The 19,838-nt window shown below is 38.6% G+C and overlaps 1 protein-coding gene across 2 annotated transcripts in view; it reads left to right on the top strand.

The window, feature by feature from the left end:
* Positions 1 to 10,403, top strand: part of mast2 (microtubule associated serine/threonine kinase 2) — a 61,530-nt gene extending 51,127 nt beyond the window's left edge. For both annotated transcript variants that reach the window (XM_048601942.1, XM_048601944.1), the window contains 3 exons: positions 533 to 669; positions 1,570 to 1,757; positions 6,747 to 10,403. In XM_048601942.1, the coding sequence (XP_048457899.1) occupies positions 533 to 669; positions 1,570 to 1,757; positions 6,747 to 8,869 (2,448 nt within the window). In that variant the 3' untranslated portion in view covers positions 8,870 to 10,403. The remainder of the gene's footprint in view (positions 1 to 532; positions 670 to 1,569; positions 1,758 to 6,746) is intronic.
* Positions 10,404 to 19,838: the final 9,435 nt, after the last annotated feature.

Here is a 19,838-nt window from a genome sequence, read left to right as displayed (position 1 = left end):
GTCAACGCTTTTTATCTGGCACTCCTCAAAACTGACACAAGAGTCCAGAATCTCAAGGGCAACATTGTTTTGCCAAGGGTGCTGATTGGTCAACATGTTGACTATGGTCAAGACATTACCATGGAGAATGCACCCAGGTGACATTTACCCCAAAATCTTTTTTGGAATCTCAAAAAAGGCAAGTTGTTTGCCTCTGGCCCTGATGTGCCATGGGAACTTGCCATTTAAATGGACTGCTTTGCCCTTGATGGTATTGTTAAAGCTGCATTCATCTGGGCTAAGGAGATATCGCATCACACTTGGATTTGTGCCTTGTTGTAGGTGATGAAGAGTCAGGAGCTAAGTTACACGCCATTGAATTCTCTGTCATTGCATTGATATGGCCGGTTCAGTTAAGTTTTTTTGTCAATGGTGACCCTCAGATATTAATGATGAGGAGTAGAGTCGAAATGGTGCATGAAGTTGCCTAAATATTTGCTGAATATATGAAGCAAATAAATGATTTTTTTTTGCAATTAATATCTGTTCATAGAGTGGAAACAAGGTTTCAATATCGACAACTCCTCTTGAGAATACTTCAATCAAAATTGGGCCAGCTCGGAGATCTAACTACAAGTCAAAGATGGCAAGGAGGAATAAGAAGGGTAAAACTAAAGATGGCCAAGAAAGGTACTTTTCAGCAGAAATTACAGAATAACACCAGTTTTTCCCATTTAATTTTACACTTTTAGGACTCACTGTTGAAATGAGCCAACAGGCTTTAAATCTTTACAGTAATGAGTTGTTTAAGAATTATTGATGAGTAACTAGCTTTTATTTTGTTCAGCAGCCATTTTCTTTTTCATAGGATCTAGGAAATATAACCATTGAATTTTAAATGAGAATAATTATTGTCTGTTTGCTTTCATTTTGCTGCTGCTCAGTATCAGTAAGCAACTGAGCAGGAAGCCACAGTAGTGAGGATACAACTCCTGCCTTTGCTGTGATAATTCCTACATGACTGCTTTGCAGTGTCAATTTGAAGTAAGATTGCATAGCCTTACACTTACTAAAACATAATGCAAAGTAAAACATGGTTCTCTATTTTAATTTTTGTCTCTAATTTCAGCCGCAAGAGCTTTCTAGCACCATTACAATCGGATAAAAACTGGAAAAAATAAATTATTGCAAAGCATACATGTCAGCACACCTTATATATAGTTTTCCAGTTTTTCTAGTGTCAGGTGGTCCTTAACTGCTTAATTACAATTGTTGATATCACTGCAAGTTGTCCATTCTTCTGAATGTATGATTTGGTCTCTTGGCTAACTTTTGTCATTCCTTTTCATGGCCAGTTCAGAGTGTTATACTACAGAAAGCTAACTTACAGAGTGGCCAGTGCACACACTGTCACTGAATGATGTCTTTACATTGCTTAGTACCTGAAGTGACAGGCGATATAATTTTCTCTGAATCCATTTTGTGCTTTGCTTTATTGGTGGAAACATTGATTCACCTTGACTTTTTAAAGCACATCAGGCTTTTAATTCTATTATGTTCAATTTATTACTTCTACTTTTTAATTTGCAGTAAGAAAAGAAGCTCACTCTTCCGAAAGGTTACAAAGCAAGCAACATTGCTACATACAAGTCGGAGTTTGTCCTCCCTGAATCGATCGCTTTCATCTGGAGAAAGTGTGCCAGGTTCACCAACCCACAACCTTTCCCCTCGCTCACCAACCCAGAGTTATAGGTCCACACCAGATTCTGTACACTCAGGTAGATACCATTTCTGCATTGAAGTAATAGTCTTATTCATATTGTGGAGATGCTGAAGATGGAGTCAGGTGGCCCTTAACTGCTTAATTACAGGAAAATGTTCCAAAACATTTCAGTAGGAATTGTTTTTACAGCTCGCATATTATTTTCACTGCTTGTATTTAAAATTCTAGAACTTCACCAGTTAATCTTTGGGATTTCTTTTATTTATTGATACGGGTGTCATTTGTTACAGCCCATCCCTAAATGTTCCAGAGGAGGTGGTGGTCACTTGCTTTCTTGAACTGCTGCAGGCCTTGGGCTGTAGGGGCGTTCACAGTGCTGTTAAGAAGGGAGTTCCAGAATTAGGAAATAACATTAGAAAATAGGATAGTTTCAGGACACAGTATGACAGTGCTATACACTATGCCAGGCTGCTGTGATGGGTGTTTACTGATCTGTTGTCTTTCCTTTAGTACTTCTCCCTTTCATCTCTTGATTTTAAATCAGAAAATCTACGATAACAGAATGACCTTTTTGAAAATAAGTGACAATGTAAACAGTACTCAAGATCAGTGGAGCAATTGGCAATCTGGTCAATACGATAAACTCAAATGTCTATATTTTCTACACTTAAACTAAATATTTATAAAATTCTTGATATCAAAAAAGTAGATGAACGATGATGGTGAGATTTTATAATTCTCTATATGATTCTCAAATTATAACACTTAGTGTTGGATACCCAATATACTTGTCATAAAAAGTTAGTCTGTCCATTCCAGCATAAGTGCAATTTTAAGAGAGTGATAAGTCTTAATTACTTAAAAACAAACTTTGTTGGATTGAAAATTTGTACCTAGAAAGTGGAGCCTCGTCACTTCAGATCTAAAACATTGTCAATTTTTTAAACTTTTGTTTTCCATCAATTTTAACTCTAACTTAATCTCAAGATTATCTTCCCCTATTTTGCTTTGTGTCAGTGACTCAGTGTTGTATTGAATATTCCATGGATTTTATAATTATGGTGGGGGCGTAAATGTCAGCATTCACTGTCGTTATTCTGTGAAATTGTCATTCTGGTGTCTGTACATACTCTCTTAAATGCAGCAATCTAGAAGCTGCTGTTAGTGATTCTTTAGTCCTCTACATGGTCCATTATTGAGGTCTCCATCAATGATATTAAAACAGAAATCAGTTTAGTGCCATGATTCTGGGATAACTTACCACCTTCAAACTAAAAACACTCGAAAACCTCAACTGCTGTGAGAAAGTACAAACAATCTGTATGCCATTCATTCATTCAGTTGCACAAGATGATTTTGAATTTGAAGAAACTTATCCAGAGCATATTTCATGTTTGGTATTGTCCACTAGCAAGATGCTGCTGTCCAAAAAGAAATTCTGCATTCCACACAGATAAGTAATATGGTATATGAGTTTCTGTGATGATGTGGTGCCAAGTACATAGGCTGTACATCTCACGACTGGCAAACAATATCAAATAACACACCCCTTTTGGCTATCCGCAAGAAGCAGCATTTTGACTGTGCTGAACTCAATTTGTGCTTGCAAAACTCACCACACATCTTTCCCTATAACGCTGGATTGACCTATTGATTGAAAAAACCTGTCTGTCTCAACTTTGAATGTACTTAGCAATCCATTCTGAACAGCCCTCTGGTGAAGAATTCCATGGATTTACTACCCTCTGAGAGAAGAAATTCCTCCTCATCTCTGTCTTAAATCTGTGACCCCCTTGTTATGATATTATGCCCTCTGGTCCTAGATTCTCCTGTCAAGTCCAGTAAGAATCTTATATGTTTCATTAAGGTTGCCGTCTAAATTCCAGTGAGTAAATGCTCAACCTGTTTTCATAAGACAGTCCCTTCATACCAGTATCAACTTAATGAACCTTCTGTGAACTGCCTCCAATTTTTTAGATAAGGGGCCAAAATTTTGTTCATAGTATTCCATCTGTGGTTTGACTAGTGCCTTGTATAGTTTTAGGAAATGCCCCTTCTTTTATACTCCATTCCCGTTGAGATAAAGGCAACATTCCATTTGCTTTCCCAATTACCCACTGAACTTGGATACGAGCTTTCTGTGATTCATGCACAAGGACTCCCAAATCAGTTCTTATCTTCTTCCTGTCAAGTTTCAAAGTTTGGTTTCTTAGGTTCCAGTCCTAATGGGGGCAAGATGACAACCATTTAACTTGGAGTCTCTTTTTAACAACATTTAAATCCTGTACTACCAACCAATTTACTGTCAATATAGCTTGGAACTACTGAGACAGAATATGTAAGATTTTGGTGCGTACTTTAATATTTCAATATAAGATCTGAATCAATTAAAATTATAGGCGCTCTCAAATTCAGTCTATCTAAAAGTTACAAGACTCTTTCCAGGTAAAAACAAAGTTTTTACATAACTTATCAAATTTACCATACCAAGTACAAAAGAAATGAAGTTGAATGAAGCAGTGGTTTTACAGTCAATCCACTTCAAAATCCAAGCTTATGCCACTATTGACTAGGCACAGGTCTCTTCGAGTCATAGAGATGTGGAGCACGGAAACAGACCCTTTGGTTCAACTTGTCCATGCCGACCAGGTATCCTATATAAATCTAGTCCCATTTACCAGTATTTGGCCCATATCTGTCCACACCCTTCCTATTTATGTACCCAGCCAGATGCCTTTTAAATATTGTAATTGTACCAGCTTCCACCACTTCCTTTGGCAGCTTATTCCATACACGGACCACCCTCTGCATGAAAATGTTGCCCATTAGGTCCCTTTTATTTCTTTCCCCTCTCACCTTAAACCTATGCCGTCTAGTTTTGGACTCCCCCCAACCCGGGGAAAAGACCTTGCCTATTTACCCTATTGATTTTATAATTCTCTATAAGGTCACCCCTCAGCCTTCTGCACTCCAGAGAAAATAGCCCCAGCCTATTCAGCCTCTCCCTATAGCTTAAACCCTCCAACCCAGGAACATCCTCATAAATCATTTCTGAACCCTTTCTAGTTTCAGAACGTCCTTCCTGTAGCAGGGAGACCAGAATTGCACACAGTATTCCAAAAGTGGCCGAATCAATGACCTATACAGCTGCAACATGACCTCCCAAATCCTATACTCAATGCACTGACCGATAAAGGCAAGCGTACCAAACACCTTCACTATCCTGTCCACCTGCAACTCTACTTCCAAGGAGCTATGAACCTGCACCCCAAGATCTCCTAGTTCAGCATTCAAGTGTATAAGCGCTCCTCAGATTTGCCTTTCCAAAATGCAGTACCTCACATTTATCTAAATTAAACTCCATCTGCCATTCCTCAACCCAGATCCCATTGTACTCTGAGGTAACCTTTGTTCTGGTTTGATGACTACTTGTAACGAAAGCACTCCAACCTGGCCCTTATTAACCCTTGCTAGAAGTATTCCTGTGCATGATCAAAGGCATCCTGAATCCTAATTCACTTACTCGTGCACGAACAGGTCATAGCCACTCTTGAATTGGTTAGGTAGTGTATGCCCAGTTTCTGATATGTTTCTTTAAAAGTATGTGCCATTTAGCTGACGTCACTTCCAACAGTCTCCTGATTCATTCTTTGACAAGCCATTTTGTAAGATCACCTCTTTTGTAATAGTTTGTCAACTTAGTTTACCATCTACAAAGATCTTTACCAGAGAAGATGATACAAGTGAGCGATTTATGTATCTGCTTACAAGATACAGTTGTCACCACAGAATGTTTAACTATCATTCTAACTGATACGTCTAAAAATAAAACAAAACAACTACAAAACTCAGTACAGAACCTAATTCCAAACTAATTAAATTATATACGTATAAAAATACCCATAGACATAGTAAGAACTGCCAATGCTGGAGTCAGAGATAACACAGTGTGGAGCTGGAGGAGCACAGCAGATATATACGAATAGCCCTGTTACATACTTTGTTACCAAACTAAGTCATTTTGAAACATAGCTTTGTCTTTGACAATAATTAAGTGCACAAAAACTAGTTCTTCAGAATTAGGAATGTGTTCGTTAATCATTTCACTCCTTTTTCACTCAATGATGATAAAAACATATTGATGAAAAGCAAATAGGTGACTTTGAATACCTGATAAGCCAAAAGTCATAACACCCCTGACTTTGCACTTATTTAAAACCTGTTAGATCTCCAACTCTTTCCACTTATAATGAAAGATTGTCAATAGGAAATGTACACAATGGCTCTCTTTCCACAAATGCTACCAGAACTACTTCTCATTTGGATTATATAGCATGAAACAAAAAAAAAGGTTATTAAATCCAACATGTTCCCAATTTAGAGTACAGTAGTATAAAGAAAATGCACTGTTAGAGAGCTGGATTACACCAACCCTGAAGAAATTACACAACTCAGGAGATATCAGCAAGACAGACTACAAAAATATGAAGCCAGAAGGATCCAGCACATCCCAATTAAATGGACTGTCTAAGATATACAAACCAGGGGTCCTCCTCAGATCTATTGTCTCACTACCAGGCACGCCAACATATAGACTAGCCAAAGAACTACAATGGAAACTGAAATACTTAGTTGACAACACCACCAACTCCATCGACTCATACACCCATATATACCCAATATATTGTGGCCAGACAATTATGAATATGTTAATAAAAATTATGCAAACAATACATTTACTGGATCACTCACTTGTCTCTCACATTAGTAATTGGGTGACGGTAGAGTGATGAAATAACGAAGACAGAATTATCCAAACAGCAATTTTTAATTCCTTCTATGCCTATGATTGGGAACAATGAAGAAATTAATTTATATTTATTTATTATTAATTGGAGACAAATAACTAGCTTTACAGGTTTTTTTTATTATTGTATGGTTATTTTTAGCAGTTTTCATCTCATGAATATCATTTGGATATGATCTTTAAGTTATTGTCTTCTTGTTGAATAATAATCCCATGTTTTGCTTTCTGTCGTTCTAGTTGGTGGTAATTCTTCACAGAGCAGTTCTCCAAGCTCCAGTGTGCCAAATTCTCCAGCCAGTTCTGGTCACATTCGTCCGAGCTCCCTCCAAGGATTGGCTCCCAAACTTCAGCGACAGTATAGGTCACCCAGACGCAAGTCTGCAGGGAATATCCCCCTTTCTCCTCTCGCTCGCACACCATCACCCACTCCTCAGCCAACATCTCCTCAGCGATCCCCATCTCCATTGCCTTCACATTCTCTGGGCAGTTCGAATGCAGCACAATCATTTCCAGTTAAATTACACTCTTCCCCACCACTGGTGCGGCAGATCTCCAGGCCTAAGAGTGCAGAACCTCCAAGATCACCTTTATTAAAGAGGGTGCAGTCAGCTGAAAAATTGACTGCCACTCTGTCATCTGAAAAGAAGTTGTCATCTTCCCGAAAACACAGCCTGGACATTTCACACTCAGAATTTAAGAAAGAAATGCTGCAGAGAGACCCCAGTCTGCAGAGTTTACAGGAATCTGCTAATGAGACACAAGGCAGCAAACGTGGCCCTGCGGAAAAGGGGACACTAAAGCAACCTGCTGCCCGAAAAATTGGTAGGCAAGAATCATCCGAAGGAATGAGTAAGGGAAAATTGAATGACAAACTGGTAGCAATAAGACATGATAGAGCAGAAAGAAGAGAAGCATTACAAAAGCAAGATGCCATTCACGAGGTAGACATCTCTGAAGATGAAAGTGATGAAGGTTCAGAAGATAGCCAGGAAGGGAGAAAGTTGCATCGGTCTTCTGCTCAAACTGATGTTTCAAATTTACTTGAAACGTGTTATAATTCACGTAAAGCAGAAAGTAGAGATTCTTCAGAGGATGATCTCAGCTCTATGTTCTTATCTGAGTCTAAAGAAATGAGAAGTTCAGCACCACATAAAATAGCAGAACACTATCAGTCAGAAGAATCTTCAACTTACACTGTATCTGGGGAAAAGGCTGTACTAGAGCACGATGTCTTGGGCGTAGAGAAGAATGGCCAGGATAAAACAGATTCCAGAGACTTGAAAATTATTGAAGTAAAACAGCCTCTAATGGATTGTGTTACCACAAAGGTTAATGATTCACCCAAAATACTTTCAATGCGAAAAGCCACGGAGGAACCATCAAACCAAGAACTCAGGAAGACAGCAGCATTCAAAATACATCAAGACATTCAAATGGATTTGTTGGAAGCTGGTATTGATAGCAGTAGCACCCCTCTCAATCAGATGGTGCATAGAAAACCTACAGAGGATGAACATTACAAACTACCGGAAACAGATGATCAACATCAGCTTTTCAAGCTGGTGTCACGTCATACCTTAGAGCATCCCCAGAGAATTGATGATCCTAAAAAGGATGCTATGCAAACTGATTGCAAGCCAAATGTTGAGGTCAAAGGCCAAATTGTGAATAAGCAAAAAGGTTCATTTGGAATTGGTGCAAAGTCTTTTCATTCAAATAATACCAAGTATCTTAAACATTCCACTGCAGAGGAAATGGAAGGAATTTCAAGCCAAAGTGAGCAAATATTAAAGGAAAGTGAGAGGCCTGACACCAAAACTCAACCTGTGATAAATATGGAAAGCACAGGTAGCTCAAAATGCTCTCCAGCTAGCTTTGTTAAAACACCTTTCGTTTCCCATTTAGCCACTGTTGCCAAAAATGTATTGGGTCCAGTGAAGTTGGCCATCCCTGGGATAACCGAGACTGAGAAGAGGAAAGAAGTAAGTTCACGTGATTTGATAGCCAGGAATGATAAAGAAGGGCCACATTTTAACACATTTAGCCCTGCTACAGTATCAAGCATCACAACACCCTTATCAAAGCCTGAAAGTTCAAAACTGAAATTCGAAGAGAAGGGCATAGTTTGTGGTTCGCTGTTAAAACCTGAGCCAGTTGTGGAAGCTTTATGTGAGCAAAAAGCAGTGCAAGATACTGCAAGAATTTCATCACCAGGAGAACAACAACAGAATGTGGAAAAGTGTGGGAGAGATCAACCTGGAAGCTGTCGTGTAAAAAGTAAAGAATCAGTAGACTGTAAGACAGGGCAGAACTTGCAGCTATCACACAAATTTGCATGTGATAATTTCAAAAAAACATAGTTGATAATTCCCAGTTTGAGGGAAGTGGGTCATCAGCATTTAACTATAAATACCTTTTTTTGGAGGTTACTTAAAGCTGCATGTTTGACTTTGTATCCATACACTATTGCAAACAAAAAAAAATCAAATATGTATGAATAGTTTAGCATTTTCTTAACACTATTTTCAGTTTTGGGGGAAAGTCCTGAGCTGCCGATCTGCTACTGTTTTATTTTTGTTTGGAAGCGAGCTGACATTTCAAACAGGGTAGCTGGCATTTTTTTCCCACTCTATTGCGAATACCATTTTGAATTTAAGTTGGACCAAGGATCCTTTTGAAAATTGCAAATTGGTGGTAGTTCCTGTGTACACTGTGATTTTGTGAGAAATGCCATAATGCACATTAATGAATACAAGACATTTAGCAGTCATATCATCTCTGTTTTCCTCATTTTCAAATTTAAGTGACTCCTATCTGCGAAATGTCTATGATGTGCATTGACAGCGGTATACGTGCAACCCAGGTTTGCCAACAAAGCCTTGCTAGAGGCTTATCGTTATTATTTACTAGATTCTTTGTTGTCATGGTGTTGCCTGAACTCTTAGCTCTGTAATGTAACTTGTCACTATGCAAGGTAATACATTCCTGCAGAGTATTTGACAGTGTACTGTATTTTGTCCTTCTTTTGTATTAATGTATCAGAGAAATGTATCTTATTTATTGTAAATATATACACGACAGTCTTGGATGTCTTTCTGGGTTTGTGCCACATAGATATTTTGTTGTCCTGGAGAAATGTTGTGAATATGTAATGGAAGTACTTTCACAAAAAAGTGAGAAGCATTTAAAAAAAAAACGTTTTAGTACTTATTTAATCAATACCGAACGTTACCATGAATTGTTGCAGTAGGGGTTTTTGTGTTGCATTATTATTGGCGTGTCGAATTTAATGTCATCCCTTTAAATATAAAGAATTTTTTTCATATTTCAAAACATGTTAAATAATACCTAGAAGACCTAAAATATTTAAGGCAGTTTGCTTCACTTTTTTTTAAAAGCTCCCATTACAATAATATAACAACTTTGCGATAGTTTTATGTAACAATTAACTGTTAGTTTTCAGCTGATGTGAAAGTTTTAATTTGGTTTCCCTTTCTCTCTTTCCTTTGTTTCTCCCCGCCAATCCTCTCCCAACCAAACCCTGCCCCTAATCATGTTCCTGTTATGATGTATTGCACTAATAGAACTCTGAGCTTCTGCTAGCCTAACAATCGTAGATTGCTTTGTTTCATTAGCAGCTACATTTTGCTAAATGTGTCAGATAGTTGAACTGAGTAAGTTAGACTGTTATCAGTTAATACTGACTGATTTTAATTGCTGTGTTTAAATTTTTAAAATAAAAAAAGGAAAAGTGCAGGTTCTAAGGACATTACAGTACTGTGGAGCTCTTGCTTTTATTCACAGTACATTTAACTTTCTGCTATAATGTTTTCACTCAAAAGTTAATGAGGAAGAATACTTGAAATAAAAGGGGTGTGTTTACTGCCGTGAAAAGGGGTATGGCATTTTTTTTTGTGTTGTCTTTCATATTTCTTAATTTGGAATGAAGGTTTGTGCTTGTTTTCTAAATGCTTTAATGCCTCACAAGACCACAGACAGTACTATGCAACACACTAGTGTTCATTATCTAGATGGCAATGTTAAAGGGTGTGCACCTGCAATTATGACAATCATAAAAAAAAGTACTTATAAATTACAGATTAATTGTGTTTAATTTGTTCTTTGATGTGGCTGTTAAGACATAATTTGCAACACTGTGACTAAGAGCTGTGATTAATTTCTAAATTGTGCATAAATGTGGTATGATTCAGTTATTTTTAAAAAGCCAGTATTCCAATTTCAACACATTATTTGCATTAAAGATACTTCTTAACAAGTAAAATTAATTTAAAATAAATTTAAATCAATTGAAATATCCTGTTCAATCTGTTACATTTTGACATAATAAGAGTTAGTTATATATCACCTCTGAGAAATGTCTGAATGCTGTTTGTACACAAGGGGTCAGTTGCGATGCCCTCAGTATGGATTCAATTCCAACAAAGGCTGAGGTTACCATGAACTATTCTCCTTCTCAGCCTTTTCCCTGGCCTAAGGCATTGTGACCCTCAGGTTAAACCACTACCAGTCGTCGCTCTCTGATGAAAGAGCAACCGTATGGTCCTATGGGTTTTACAGCAATTGACTTCCAAATGCAGATCTATGTTATAATACATAAGCATATGTGGAAAGGGCTTTTAGTCACAGAGAACACGTGTTCTTTCCATAGACTGCATGCATATCAATGTAACTCTTAAAGCCTCTGAGCATGTTGAGCTATCACAAATGAAATCTCTGAGAAGAATAAATAATGTGATCCTTTTTCTAAAACCTCCTAAAATAATCTTGTGAAATTTCATAGTAACTGTCTAATATTGCAGCTTATTTTACTCAATCTTAACCACTTTAATGATATTATTGACATTTATGCGGCCTCAGCATAGTACAGAGTCATATTTTTCGAAAATTGCCTATTGACTGATATAACATAAAATGTTTATATATGCCCTTGTTAATTAGTTACTTATCCAAGTTCTTTTTTGCTTGGGGTTAGGAAGATAAAACTATTAAAAGGGCATTATCCATACAACTTTCCATTGTACGCTGAAAACAAGTTTAATTTTCTGCATTTTTGCTTATAACTTGGTGAGATTCTTCTGGAACCTCTGAATCCTCCAATTTTTTGTCATTTTTTTTGAAGAGTGAGTTGTGAGAATTGTGCACAATATTCCCAATGACCTTTGCAATGAGTTATGTGAAAGTAAAATAGTTGCTTGCACATCTAATATGGTTCTTTACACATTGAGTTCTATGTTGAAATAGCGGCAGTGTAGTGCTTTGACCGTAAAGAGGCACATTTCAGCAGTTGGTCATTATCCAGGCCAATATTACTCCACTGGTTCAGACAAAATAAATGGTACAAGTTTACCAAATGTTCTGTAATAATAATGTGGCTGAATAGATGGGGTGTGTTTCCATACGGAGACAACAATTACGCTGCATTAGGCAAACACATTTTACAAATGTGGATTATGTGGTCTCTTAGTTTGAAGCCTCTTAGCCATGGTAATCTGTTTCTGTCTGTGCTTTAACCAATTGACCAAAACTAAAGTTACTTCACTTTGTGGTTTCTAAGAGTCATTGCCACAGATCAGGGGTTTCCCTTAAGGAGAAGATTACCCAAAGTATCCTTCAATCTCAAGGGAGAAATATTTCTTGAAAATCAAATGTTTTGGTGAATTCAAGTTGAATTGAAACTTAAGTGCTGTCTTTCTGTTAGTTTGATTGTTAATGAGTACTCCTCCACTGAGTTTGATTGTTTCTGGTTCAGAGTAATACAAAAATAAAGTCACATAGTACTTTGGTCACCAAAGTGCATTTCTTATCCTCATTGGGCAGTGTTTATATCAATAAGTCCCCTTTTTCCACTATTTTTCTTTCCCACACACACACCCTGCCTGTAACTAAACCATGGAGAATAACCTATCTACAGAATAGCCACTTATATAACAAAATGGCTTCAATCAACATGCTAAAGCACACGGGGCATTCCATAAAACTGAGACTGAAAAAAGAAGCGAAAAATACTGAAAAAAAGAAATCTGTCTAGAGGAATTCCTTTGGTCAAGGAAATATAGTCAATCCGTGTTGATGGATTGTAAAGACACTATTGAATGCAGGCTCTATATTAAGACTTCTGTTGGTACACTCGTGCAACGTTTGTTCTAATTCCAAGATGACAATGGGTACTCAAAACCTTTAGTTCTGTGTATACACCTACCTAGCTGAAGTTTTCCAGATAAGAACATACTTGTTTTCTTTGATTTCTTCAGCTAGATTTTTCGGAAGCCCTGCCAACTGATCACAGCAGCCCTGCAGCTATGTAACATTCCATGGATTGTTAATTGACTGCACTTGGGACTTCAACCCTTAGTCAGGAGCAAGTCGTTCCTTGGAAATCACTGTAGCACCAATAGTGTAAGGACTGGAGCTAGAAACTCCCACAAAGGAATTTTGTTTTTTTGCCCTCTCTGCCTGCACACTTACTGGCAGGGACCTAAGATTCTGCCTCTTGTTTTGCCCAAGTTCCAACCTAAATAAACAAAAGCAAAATGCTGCAGGTATTGAAAACCTGATTGTATTAAAAATAACTGCTGGAAAAACTCAGCAGGATGGGCAACATCTTTGAAAAGAAAAACAGGTATATGTTTAAGATCAATGAACTGTGTAATTAGAACTGTTTGAGGGATTTAAGTGTAGGAAATGCATTATTGTGAATTATAATACCTGTGTAAATAAAGAAAGTATTCAATGCAAACATCTGTTGGAGGAAAGTAAGACAGTTCTGATGAAAGGTCATTGAGCTGAACATACAGGCATGGGTTAGGAGCAGTCAAAGACCATTAGGCCCACTCAAGCCTGCTCCTCCATTTAATAAAATCATGGCTGATCTGATTCGAATCTCAACTCCACTTTCCTGCCTATCCCCCTTTCTTCTCAAGAGTCTATCTACTTCTGCCTTAAAAATAGTCAAAGATTCTGTTTTTACTGCCTTTTGCAGAAGATAATTTGAAAACCTATGACTCTCTGAGAAAATCATGGCTGGATTTTTGTGGAGTTCAGGAGACTTTGTAGAACTTTGAAAAAGGTGGTTGGAAACAATTCCAGGGCCCCAGCGCCCCAGTTATTGTCACTGTGCGATAATGGCATGGGCTGGTGCAGATCGCAAACCTGGATGCTTGAACTGTCAGCCTCGATTGCAGGCAAAGGTCTGTTCTAGCCCTCTACAACTTACATGGAATCAAGCGAGGTTTCAATGAGGAATGGTAGACAGCTCCTTAAAGGTACAAAGAACAATACACTGCAGGAACAGGCCCTTCGTCCCTACAAGCCTGCGCCAACACATCTTGCCTTTCAATACTAAAACAGTCCTCACTTGCAGGATCTGTATCCCTCTATTCCCTTCCTATTCAAGTAATCATCCAAGTGCTTCTTGAATGCTGCTATTATGTCTGCTTCCCCCAACACCTCTGGCAATGTGTTGCAGGCACTCATCACCCTTTGTGTGAAAAGCTTGCCTCACACATCTCTTAAACTGTGTTGTAAACTGTAGTCTGGATGAGGGATCTTTTTGAAAGGTAATTTCAAAATGTTTAACCCATGCCCTCCGTGCTAATCTGTGACCCTCTACTCAGCTCCAATGACCCCTCTTTTCCTTCATGCCAACCAATGCCCCTGCACCCACCCTAGTGACCATTCACATCTTCTGTGCCAACTTATTGTACTTAATGTCCATTTACCCAGTTTACACATTGTACAGAAATAATAAACCAGTGTCAATGGTGAAAAAAAAACTTCCAAAATTCAGTCATTCACAACTTTGTTACAAAAGACTCTTTTACTACAGGCCTATAGAAGTGTCACTCAACCAGTCCTTTAATAGTGTATCAACCCCAGAAACTACAAGCACTTGAAACCTCTAAATCTTGTGAAAATAAACATTGAGAAAATGAGAAACAGATCTGAGATAAAAATCTGTCAATCAAGCAGTGCTTTCCTTTAAATATTCTTTCAATAAACTAATGGATGCTTATGTTCTCATCCAAGCCGAGATGACTGTTAAAAGGACTAACAATCCAGAGGTAGCAAATCTGGTCAGCTACCCGAGAGCCAAATCACATAGTTGTTGGCAGGCAGGGGGTCTTTGTCATCAATAACTGGTCCCTAGCCCATAGACCAGTCAGCTACTTGTTGGTGGCAAATCTCCATTCGTTTTCAGCCCACTGGATCAACTTGTCCGTAACTAAGCTTTCCCCATTACTTGAATCAAGAGCTTTGTAAGCAATACCTACAATGAATGTTCAGGTAACTTGCTTACAAAATGTGCAGCAATCCTTCAAAATTCATTGGCTTTTAAACCAGTATGTTTCCCACTTCATTTCCCAATCAAAATGCAGAAAATTAAAAAGGTACAACCTTTACAATGGAGGGGAACTCATGATGAAACAGCTACAGATGTTTGGGCCTCAGAAACTAATCTGACAATCTTCTGCAGTGTTATCCTGGAGCTGAGCTGATTGACCTCCAACAAGCACAAACATGTTCCTTTGTGTTAGGTATGACTCCAACCAGCAGAAAGTTTGCCTCCTGAGTCCAATTGACTCTAGCTTTGTTAAAGCCCTGATGCCATTTTCAGTCAAATGCTGTATTAATGTCAAGAGCAATCATTCTCACTTCACCTTCAGGAGTATGATCATGCCTCTGTATTCTTTTCATTCTCATGCTTACACTCTAGTTTGTTGACATGCAAACACTCTCGAACATTGTGCTTTCTCCTTGAGAGCCTTCAATACCCTAAATCACAATTGCTTCTGAAATCCTTTGGTTTGATCCATACTTAAACTTCAGAAGACATTGCTACCTGGATCAAATCAAGGTACACTTTTCTAGTCACCTATGTTGTGATCTTAATACATGCAGGCTGGTGGCCAGAGGCAGAAATCAAAACTTTTTCAGCTATTCATTTTGGAGGCAATTGAAACTTTTTTTGAGCTTGCATATCAAATTCTAATCTAAAAATCCATATGCTGACGGTACTTTTCAGATGCCTGTTAACTTCTAATGCAGCTTTATACGCTATGGGAAAGTCACATATTGCTAATGCAATATCAGCATTAGCATATCCATTTTGCAAATCCATTCAATTTGAGGAATAATTTCTTAGTCATATCTTTAATTTACAGTTGAATGCATTTCATCTAAGCATTTAATTTAGAGTTTGCATTCAATGTTAATGTTTTCTGTTCCATTTTCCCAGAACTGTCATATTTCTGTTAATTGCTTTAGGCGGCACGTAGGACACATCGATATTTTCACATGAATATTCCTGGCTTATCTTTACAACATTAATGCATTTCAATCTTTTAGATGAGACTTTCTAAATTGGACAGTATTAGTTTCCTTGATAATGGAGCTAGTGTGTCACTTCAGATAAAGCATCTATAAGGTGATGAATGAATTGTAAGTAAAGCTTAAAATTGAAAAAAAATATTCTTACCTCCGCTATTGTCATGGTCAATCTTGCAAACAGGACATTATTTTCGTTTTGCACCCAATACAATCAAATACATGATTAATTATTAATCAAGTGTACTGTCTGGCTGTATGGCCTACCATGATATAATTTCAGAACAAAAGATCATGGGGTCAATTTCAAATGTTCCTTGCAGGAGGTGGGTGGAACAAGCACACTAATCCAGATGGAAGTGGTCAGACCAAAGGCTTGAACTATTGTTTGTATCATCATTTTCATTTTCTCAATGAATTCCCACTTGTCAATCAAACAAAACATTAAATCCAGTGACATCACCATGGAGCTCAGCCAATACATTTCATAATGGCAATCGTAGGGTGGGTTTTTATCAAGCTTTCTTTTCCAATTTCTTTTGAGCAACCTGCAGCAATTCCATTAAGAACTTCTCAACCGCAAGTACCAATGAACAAAACATGCATCATGCATGCTTAGCCCATTGGTATTTCAAAATGACTTTGAAAATTAGCCCCAGGTGTATTAAGCATATGTTGCTGTTTTCTGTAGTGTCCACCATAGTGGCCTCTTTGAATGAGGTTTTACAATATGAATCATGAGGAAAACAGTGCTCTGGAGTATCCGTGGAAAAACAAACTAAAAACGTTAGTGTTATCTTCCGTCACGTATATTCTTTAAATAGTTCCTTTTATTGTAATTTGATAGTAAATGATTTTGCTCCTGTTGTATGAAATTGTGATTATTTTTTATTCACTTGTGGGATATGGGCATGGTTATCAGGACCAGCCCTCATTGTCCTTGAGAAAGTGGTGATTAGCTGCCTTCTTGAACTACTACAATTCATGTGCTGTAGATAGACCCACAATGCTATTAGGGAGGGAGTTCTAAGATTTTGATCCAGTGACACAGAAGGAACGGCAGGTGATATATTTCCAAGTCACGATGATGAGTGATTTGGAGGGGAACTTGTAAGTAGTGGTGCGCCCATGTATCTGCTGCCATTGTCCTTCTAAATGATAGTGGTTGTGAGTTTGGAAGATACTGGCCAAGGAGCCTTCTACAGTATATCTTGTAGATAGTATACACTGCAGCTAAGTATAACCCTTTTCTTTCCTCTTAGACCAAATGAGACTTAGGTTCCTTTGTTTAGACATTTATTCATGTATGCATGAGAGATTGTATACCTAAGAAAATATCGTAGAGCTCAAATCTTTATTACAAGAACAAAGTTTCAAACAATATTTACAGATAACAAACTTTAAACTGATTATTCCTACAGATAATCATTTCCAATTAAAATATTGCATATCTTTTCACCCATAGCTCTACCCAAACATGTTTGATTAACCAATACATGTGATGATATTATCCAAACATATTTAAGCTAATAAACATGATTCTGTAACCAGTCATATTATCACATGTCCATGCCCCAAACTTTAGTACGTATTATGTGATTTGCAGTAAACCACACTGTATATTTTTCCCTTTCACTGTATCATTTATACCATTTAGAATTTGCTTACCGCATCTTGGGATATCATGGTGGTGGCAAAGCAAAAGGCTATCATTCTCACTCCTAGAATCGGACACCTCAGCTATAAGATTGGAGAAGATAAACCTATTTGCAGTAAGGGGAAGAATTAGGTCAAATGAGATGAGACATTCCCTTGGTTAGTGTTTATCCCTCAATCAGTGCCACTAGAAACCAGATTATGTGGTCATTTTCTCATTGCAGTTTGTGGCCTTTAACTTTGTGCAAATTGGCTGTGCATTTCCTATATTGTAATAATTACTACATTTCAAAAGTCCCTCAACAGTTGTTGAGGGGAAAAAAAGGTTGTGAAAGGTGTGGATAAATGCAAGTTTGTTGAAATAAGTCAAGGTTATTAACAATACTGGAAGATTTCACTGAGAAACTGTTTACTATGATCCCAGGAAGAGTAATGAAAGGACATCTCCAGGGAGATGGAAGCTGCTGAGATAAACCTGTTCCAATGTTTGGAATAGATATTTCAGAAAGGTGATTGGGCTGAATAGATCATGAATCTTAAAGGAGACTGATAGATATTGACAAAATAGGATGACAAAATCAATTGAGGGATGTGAACTGTTTTTCATTTTTGATCTTTGGTGCTGGCCACATGTACTTTTTTTTTTCTAACCATACACGTTCTTATATTGATACTGTTCGATTTTCTCGACACATCACATTTTATTCAAAATGCTTCGAGTTATAAAAAGGGCCTGATGCCCTATTCTGAACAAATGGTGTCGTGAACAACAAGGTGCAGAGCTGGATGAACACAGCAGGCCAAGCAGCATCATAGGAGCAGAAAGGCTGATGTTTTGGGCCTAGACCCTTCATCAGAAAAGGGGGAGGGGAAGGGGGTTCTGAAATAAATAGGGAGAGAGGGGGAGGCGGATAGAAGATGGATAGAGGAGAAGATAGGTGGAGAGGAAACAGACAGGTCGTAGAGGCAGGGATGGAGCTAGTAAAGGTGAGTGTAGGTGGGGAGTTAGGGAGGGGATAGGTCAGTCCAGGGAGGACAGACAGGTCAAGGGGGCGGGATGAGGTTAGTAGGTAGGAGATGGGGATGTGGCTTGAGGTGGGAGGAGGGGATAGGGAGGAAGAACAGGTTAGGGAGGCGGGGACGAGCTGGGCTGGTTTTGGGATGCGGTAGGGGGAGGGGAGATTTTGAAGCTTGTGAAATCCACATTGATACCATTGGGCTGCAGGGTTCCCAAGCGGAATATGAGTTGCTGTTCCTGCAACCTTCGAGTGGCATTGTTGTGGCACTGCAGGAGGCCCAGGATGGACATGTCGTCTGAGGAATGGGAGGGGGAGTTGAAATGGTTTGCAACCGGGAGGTGCAGTTGTTTATTGCGAACCGAGCGTAGGTGTTCTGCAAAGCAGTTGCCGAGCCTCCGCTTGGTTTCCCCGATCTAGAGGAGGCCACAATGGGTATAGCGGATGCAGTATACCACATTGGCAGATGTGCAGGTGAACATCTGCTTGATGTGGAAAGTCTTCTTGGGGCCTGGGATGTGGGTGAGGGAGGAGGTATGGGGTCAGGTGTAGCACTTCCTGTGGTTGCAGGGAAAAGTGCCGGGTGTGGTGGAGCTGGAGGGGAGTGTGGAGCAGCAAGGGAATCACAGAGAGAGTTGTCCCTCTGGAAAGCAGATAAGGGTGGGGAGGGAAAGATGTCTTTGGTGGTGGGGTCGGATTGCAGATGGCGGAAGTGTCGGAGGATTATGCATTGGATCCGGAGGTTGGTGGGGTGGTATGTGAGGACGAGAGGGATTCTTTTTTGGTTGTTATTGTGGGGACGGGGTGTGAGGGATGATTTGAAATTGTAATTTAAAATAGTACAATTTCAAAAGAAGTGCAGGAACAGAAAAACCTGGGAATTTACATACACAAAGGTTTGCAAGGTGATAGCTTGATGAAGTTGGGAGTATGTGGGATTAAACTAGGCTTTATATAAAAAAAATTAAAGTACTAAATGGTAAATGTCTAAAAGTTATCAGACCTCAGCTGGAGTACTGAGTCTGATTCTGGACACCACCATGCCAAAGCCTTGGAGAGGGTGCAGAAAAGGTCTACTACTATGGTAACAGAGATGAACGGTTTCAATTACGTGCAGATGTTGGAGAAGTTGAAATTGTCCTCCTTAGGAAAGCAAATTTGGGTTAAGGGGAAATTTGGTAGAAATGCCTGCAAATGAGAGGTTTTGGTAGACTAATTTGGAATAAACTGTTTGTGCCGACGGGAGGGTCAGTAACAAGAAAATGCAGATAGCTGCCAAAAACCAAGGCGAGAAATGTGGATTTTCTTTATC

This window comes from Rhincodon typus, chromosome 10 (genome assembly GCF_021869965.1).
Source record: "Rhincodon typus isolate 14 chromosome 10, sRhiTyp1.1, whole genome shotgun sequence".
Classification (NCBI taxonomy): domain Eukaryota; kingdom Metazoa; phylum Chordata; class Chondrichthyes; order Orectolobiformes; family Rhincodontidae; genus Rhincodon; species Rhincodon typus.
The sequence above is the reverse complement of the archived record's forward strand: the minus strand, read 5'-3'. Positions and strand labels throughout refer to the sequence as shown.